The sequence below is a fragment of the Musa acuminata genome, chromosome BXJ2-3 (assembly GCF_036884655.1).
Source record: "Musa acuminata AAA Group cultivar baxijiao chromosome BXJ2-3, Cavendish_Baxijiao_AAA, whole genome shotgun sequence".
Lineage (NCBI taxonomy): Eukaryota > Viridiplantae > Streptophyta > Magnoliopsida > Zingiberales > Musaceae > Musa > Musa acuminata.
In genome coordinates this window covers 32,732,346-32,739,431 of record NC_088340.1, presented here as the reverse complement: position 1 = coordinate 32,739,431, position 7,086 = coordinate 32,732,346, and the positions used below count along the sequence as shown (strand labels likewise).

Here is a 7,086-nt window from a genome sequence, read left to right as displayed (position 1 = left end):
TGGATATATATATACATACTTTAAATCCTAAACCCCTGTAAATATTAGCTTTAAATCATTTAACTATTGTTTAGTAAACTTCACTGATGATTTAATCAGGATATATTTGTTAGTATTTAGATTTTGAATGGATATGTATGCAATTAAGTAACATTTTTGTTTTTTTATTTTTATTAGACTTTTTGAATTTTGCCAGTAATAATTTCAAATATGTTTTTTTTAATGTACTGACAAAACTTTTTAATTTTGACCTGTACAAATATCTGCCACCCGATCAATTTTATATATCTCTTATTTAAATAAAATTAATTAATTTAAGAGTTACTTTATCTATGGTAAGTTATCTGAATAATTTTGCTTTAATTTTCTAGTTTACTCAAGGAAAATATATTTAAAAAATAAATAAAAAAATTAAATTATAATTATGATTGAAGATTTCAAATCCTTATAGAAGTTTTTGTGAAGATCGATCTTTAGGAGAATGAAAGCATATATCTGCCCATCGAATCATATATTTGATATGATGTAATTATAAATTTTGTACTTTTATTTTGTTTTCTTTTACTTAACCTATGAAAAGGGATGAGAAATCAGTCAATAGATCATGTTTTTCTGTGTAAGTAGTGCGAGATCAAAATTATGTTTTTGAGTTTACTCATGGAGCTAGAGTGAGTTTGATAGTTATCATTTTTTTATTATTATAATTTTCTTTTCTCTCTACCTCTCTATTATAAAAAAAATCTATTGTTACTCATCCTAAATCAAATTAGTATTAAAGCTTTTGGTTTAGCCAATATATTCTATCATGAATATTGATCTATATCTCAATTACACGACACTTGCGATGAAGCATACGACGAGGAACCAATCATATATATCTATTATTTAAATAAATTTGATTAATTTAGATGTTCTTTTGCATATCATTAGAGGATTGTTATCTTCTTTTTACTATTATTATTATTATTATTATTATTATTATTATTTATTATTATTTTCTTTTCTCTCTCTACCTCTCTATCACAAAATTTTTTTTTGCTTTTAGTCGTCCTTATATCATGTCTTTGCTGTTAATGTCCATTAAGTGTAAATAATTCATAACAACATTCGGTGCCAAGCTATATAAACTAGAGTTTGCATTGAGAATGTAACATTAAGAAAGAGGTGGATATCTAAATCATATACTAGAAGTGTCTGCCATAAGAAACATGCAAACAAATCCATCGATCCAGATAAAATTAACTGACTTGACAAATTAGCAAAGTTGAAATATCTGAGAGCATAGCTGCAGGATTAAACTGAAGATTTGTGGCAATAAAAACTTAAAAGCTGTAGATTATATGGATATTAAAGTTGCAGATAGATTATAATTTACCCAAAAATCCATAAAATTATGCAATTTATTCCTCAGCCTTTCTTCATTGCAACATAGAGAACTTGAATGTTCTTCAACTTTAGACCTTTTCTCAATCCAGAATTTTAAAAAGTATACATATATATAGATAAAACTTGTACTACATAACTGGATGTCATCAATCCTGAGGATTACAAAACAACTCTAAAGTCTTTGAAAACTCACTGGTTTCTACTTAAAAGACGAAGAAAGAAAAAAAAAAAACTTGAAGACTTCAAAAGAATTCTCAAGACACATCTCTGCAGAGGATTTGACTGTAACTATGGTTTCTCCAACAGATGGGTAAACTATGCATTACAATATGTTCGAAGAGATCGTTATACTTGCAGAACGAAGAGATGAATCAAAGGCACATAGAAATTGAGTTAGATTTGCCTTTCCCTAATTTTTTATTCTTGCTGATCTCCTGGACTTGTCCTTTCTTCAACACTTCCAGCAAATGTCACTCTTGGACCCTAAAGGCAGAGTTTAGGAATCAGGTCAATCCATTTGATGAATTTATTTGTGAAAGATATCAGTTTTATCTCTTATGCCAAAGAAAGAGCTCTTACAGGAATCCTGCAGTGAACGTTTAGATCATTAAACATTTGCTTGCTACGGCTGTTTGCTATCTTTTCTGCCCTTGAGGCTCTCTGACATGCTTGTTTCAACAGTTCCTGATTTAAATATCAAGTAGTAATTATACATGAAACAAATAGCATGCATATGACAAATGGACAGTCCCAGGAAAATGCATTGGAAGAATGCATGGATATAAAAAGATTCAGTACACAAGTGTTCCAAAAACAATGCTTAAATATAGAGCAATGAAGAGTCCATTTGTGAAATGCAAACAAACAAAAGATAACCATTACGCAAATAGTAATGAATATTACCTAATTATTATCGATCACAGCACATTTATCAAATGAAAAGAATATGTGACATCCACAAATTGATCAAGAAGCCAAGCGCCATATAAATGCAAGAACTCAACAGGCTCCTTTATATATCAGATATGCCTCATTATTCATCGGACCAGATCAGAGCGAGAGAATTCAGGTATAATTGTAATCTCAGCTGGATCCACATATAAACAAAGTCCCACATTGGGCATCTAATTCTTTCTTAAAGAGAGAAAAAGTCTAGTTAATTTTATGGAGTAACCCATACTAACTAACCTACAGTGAGCAGTAAAGTAGCAATCACAACATTCTGTTGTATGACAAGCCCATATCACAGAAATAAATTTCTTATAGAGACGACCCTTGCCTCTTGCAAATAAAGTTATCATATCTGTGTATTACTAGTCATGGAATTATCCTAACAAAATATTGCAATGCTAAATCCTTTTTGTTTTCTTAATGATCCAAATTACTTCCATCTCACTGATAATTTTATCTTTCTGTGAAGTCACTCCTGGAAACACAATTATCTCAATTTGGCCATGCTACATTAATGTTTGATGAGAATCATTTCCAGAATCTTGTGAAGGTTACATTAGCTAAGACTGCTCACTCTCTCTTTTTTGAACAAAAACAAAAGATTGTGCTGCCCATTCATTTCATGATAATGAAATGCTAGTATTTAGAAATTTTCGATAATATTCTTACTCCTACAACATTTCACACAATCCCAACTTTCAGATGTAACTAAAAGTAAAAGAATATTGCATGATAGTCCTGGGATCAAATTTAATTCATGCTTGACCACATTGGAAGACTGTGCTGGTATTACAAAACACAGGAGATGATGTTACCTGATTGAGTTGAAGAAGCGCACAGGTCCTGGTGCCTTCATAGGTAGGTATGATAGACTTCTCAACTAGATTTCTAAGCCCTGCCAGCTCCTTCACCAGACCCAAAATTATTTCATCTGCATCTTTCATCTGCTTTCTCGAGAAGTCAAATGCATAATTCGCATGAATTCGAAATGTAACACAATCCAAACACATGCAAATCCCTTTGCAGCTTCTGGTGTGTTTCTTCAGAATCCCCTTTCTAGGAGCAAGGGCATGCCTTTCCAAGGAATGAATGGATCCCAACAGAGATATCCTTGGAAGAGACTTCCCCCTGACGTCTGACAGAGGACCTATCATGTTGCAGCTGAATTCAGCTTTGCTTGGCAGGAATGGTCGAGCTAGCACATTACCAGCCAATTCTTCCTCTGACAAAGATTCACGAACAGCAGGGGAAGAAATAGATGGATTGCACAGAAGCTTAGATTCAAGAATGGGATCATGAAGACAATCTTCAGATTTAATCTCCTCAAATTCCATTCCGCTTTGATTGCATAAATTGGACGTTGTCACCTCCAAATCATGAAGATCCCCATTTGAAGAACTCTTGTTGGGGCTCATGTTAATTGGGCTTTCAACAAAACCCAAAGTTTCACATGATTCAACAGTCACAGAACATCTTGAGCTTTCAACCAAATGTTGGTCTACGGACAATTTCCCCTCAGTAGGTAATGAAGTTGTTTCTTCCACAACCTTTTCCACTTTAACTGGGTAATCCTTGCAAGAAACTACTCGTGTGCCACCTATTCCAATAAACTTTATTAGATTTCAAGGAGACAACCATACACATTACAAAATTACAAACTGATTGGCAAGAAAAACCATACGACATTACCTGAATCAACTTTTGTGATATTCATAAGATATGGCAGCAGCCTTCTGTAGCTAAAAGAACTTGAATTTCGATATAGCTTTGAGCGAGAACATCGAATCAGTGCCTAAAGAACATCACTGTCAGCTAACTTCTTTTTCTCACTAAAAAAGTTAGATTACATAGATTGAGCAGTCAAAATGTAGCCAGATAAAATCCTAATTATGCCAAATTAACATATATGTAAGTGAAAATGATAAAACTCAAAATTAAGTCCCAAATTTTACTCAAGAAATAAAAGACAATAAATGTAGACAAATGAATACTAGGAAATTGTATCAATGGTGAATACTAAATGCGACTCACCGGGCTGCTCTTGCAAGGATCAGCCAACTCCATCTTTACATCAGCAGCGATGACCTCCGGAACACTCAGTACCGTTTGATCCTGGCTCATGTTTTCAACTTCCATGGCATTTTCATCATCAGGTGGTGTGCAGTGGATCAACTCCTCGGATCCATCAGATGGCTTCATGACTTCCTCTAATAATGGTTCCCGAATGGCAGGGGAAGAACAAGATGGACTGGGCATAAGCTTAGATTCAAGAAGGGGATCATGAAGGCAAGTTTCAAACTTAACCTCATCAAATTCCAGTCCTCTTTGGTTGCATAAGTTGGTTGTTGTCACCTCCAAATCATGAAGATCCCCATTTGAAGGACTCTTGTCGAGGCTTATATCAATTGGGCTTGCAACAAAACCAAAAGTTTCACTAGATTCCATAACTACAGAGCATTTTGAGCCTCCAACCAAAAGCCGGTCATTGGAAAATTTCCCCTCTGTAGGTACTGAAGTCATTTCTTCAGCAACTTTTCCCACTTTAACTGGATAATCCTTGCAACAAACTACATGTGCACCACCTATTTGAAGAAGCTTTACTAGACTTCCAAGTAAGATTATTACCTATTATAATACTACAAATTGACATGCAAGAAAAAACCATGTGAGACTACCTGAATTATCATTTGCAAGACCAGTAAGATATGGCGGCAGCCCTCTATAGCCAATAGAATTTGGATTTTCGTATAGCTTTGAGTGAGAACAACAAATCGGTGCCTGAAGTACATCACTGTCAGCTAACTCCTTTTTTTCTCACTGAGAATGTTAGTTACGTAGATTTAGCAGTAGAAATGTATCCGAATAATTTCCTAATCATACCAAGTTAGTATATATATATATGAATCAAAATGACAAACTCGAAATTAAGCCCCAAATTTTAGTTGAGAAATAAGAGATAATAAATGCGGAGAAATGGATACTAGGAAATTGCATGAATCGTGACTGTTAAATGAGACTCACCAGCCTGCTCTTGGGCGGATAAGTCGAGTCCGCCGTTACGTCAGCGACGGCCTCCGGACCACTCGCTGTTGTTAGATCCTGGCTCACGCTCTCAACTTCCATGGCATTTTGGTAAACAGGTGGTGTACAGTGGATCAACTCCACCTCAGGACCACCAGATGGCTCCACGACCTCATCAGCTCCTCCGCCCGCCAGCTCGATCCTCTCCGCCTCTTCCTCCGCAGGATCGATCGATTTCTTCCCACCCTCAACAAACCTAATCGCGTCCCTCTTCACGGGAGAGGCCTCCGGGGAGATGACTCTCTTAACAGCGGCAGCGGAGAGGCGTTCGGATGAGGGCGGTGGGGAGATCGAGTCGAGGCGGGGGCGAGGGCCACGGCTGGGGTCGGGGCGGACGCGGCCGGACCGGTTGCGGTGGACGAAGAGCTCGGATCGGCTTCGGGTGAAGACGCCGGGCGTCGGGGAAGAGCCTCGGGTTTGCCTCTTCGCCATGGCTTCGGCTTCAAGGACTAGAGAGAGAGGAGTCTGGAGGGAGAGGAGGGAGGAAGCTAGAGGAAAAGGTTGGACGGAGGGAAACAAAAAGGCTATGGCGGGAAGCGGAGTCGCGATTGGCTCAATATTTAGTTAGTATGTCATTATGTTTGAGCTAAATGGGCTTTACGTAAGTGTTGATTGGCTATATATAATTGTCATCGCGTTTATCCTTCAGTTGCTCTTCGAGATAAGGGCTAGTTTACATCGAAGTATAACGTGCGTCTCGGAAACTTAATGGTCGTCATATTGTTGAAAATGGCGGAAGGGTGATTCGTCCGAAATGGATGCAGTAGGTATAAGGATTATTTGCACCATTGTGGTGCAATCAATCATCACGATATATTAGGAGTTTTGATGCATATGTTATGGGTGAATGTACCAAGATGAATTATCCCATTATGATGTGTTTAATACTTTAAATATTTTTATCTAAAATAGACACATTGAACATAAAAAGATGTCTTACTGGATCGATAATCATCGATTGCTTTAATTGCTTATGTATTGGATGAACGATTCATATATATATATATATATATATATATATATATAAGAAAATCATTCATCCAATTGAAAGCTTTTCTAATGTTATGGCACTTAGGACAGTGACATTTACATAAGAAGATTGCAATCAACATTATATTTTCCACCTTTCAAAATTTGGAAATATCTTAAATAGTGTTTTACCTTATTTAATTTGATTCATTTCATACTATTGTATTCAAAGTAAGGGAATGGCTTAGATCCGCTTCCATTTTTGTGTGGATGTGTTAGGTAAGAGATTAAGAAAATTCTAGTTATAGCTTTTTGCCCTATTTGGATTAATATATTTCTTTATTTATAATATAAATTAGAAAAATAATTAAAAATATGTTTCTTTAATTATATGAGCTTGTTGAATCTTGGATTTTGATGATGAAACCAATTAATAGTGTTTATCTGATCTGTATTTTGAGTGACGCAGAAAGCTTCGATCAGAGAGAGACAAATAAGGTATGAAGAATCATGTTCGATCGGAATGGAACATGTTAAAAGATTTGTTGTCGAGCTGAATGATCGATCGAAGTATCAACAGAAGATCTCGAGCCATGGGATCGGGCTAAGTGGAAATTGTGCCAAGGAAATCAGAATTGTGGAGGTCAACTAATCGATTGAGCAATATGCCGCAAGAAAGAATAATGCATTGAAGAATCG

At 35.9% G+C, this 7,086-nt stretch overlaps 1 protein-coding gene across 2 annotated transcripts; it reads right to left on the bottom strand.

Moving 5' to 3' along the window:
• Positions 1-1,428: 1,428 nt before the first annotated feature.
• Positions 1,429-6,234, bottom strand: LOC135607742 (uncharacterized). Of its 2 annotated transcripts, none has more exons than XM_065099779.1 (7): positions 5,359-6,234; positions 5,013-5,115; positions 4,369-4,937; positions 4,027-4,129; positions 3,153-3,934; positions 1,966-2,070; positions 1,429-1,869 (listed from the first exon to the last, which is right to left on the bottom strand). In XM_065099779.1, exons 1-7 carry the CDS (start codon positions 5,848-5,850, stop codon positions 1,804-1,806), a joined length of 2,220 nt encoding a protein of 739 aa, XP_064955851.1. In that variant the 5' UTR covers positions 5,851-6,234; the 3' UTR covers positions 1,429-1,803. The 2 variants fall into 2 exon arrangements, with proteins under 2 accessions (XP_064955851.1, XP_064955852.1); XM_065099780.1 differs by having other exon boundaries at positions 4,369-4,919.
• Between the last annotated feature and the right edge of the window lie 852 nt (positions 6,235-7,086).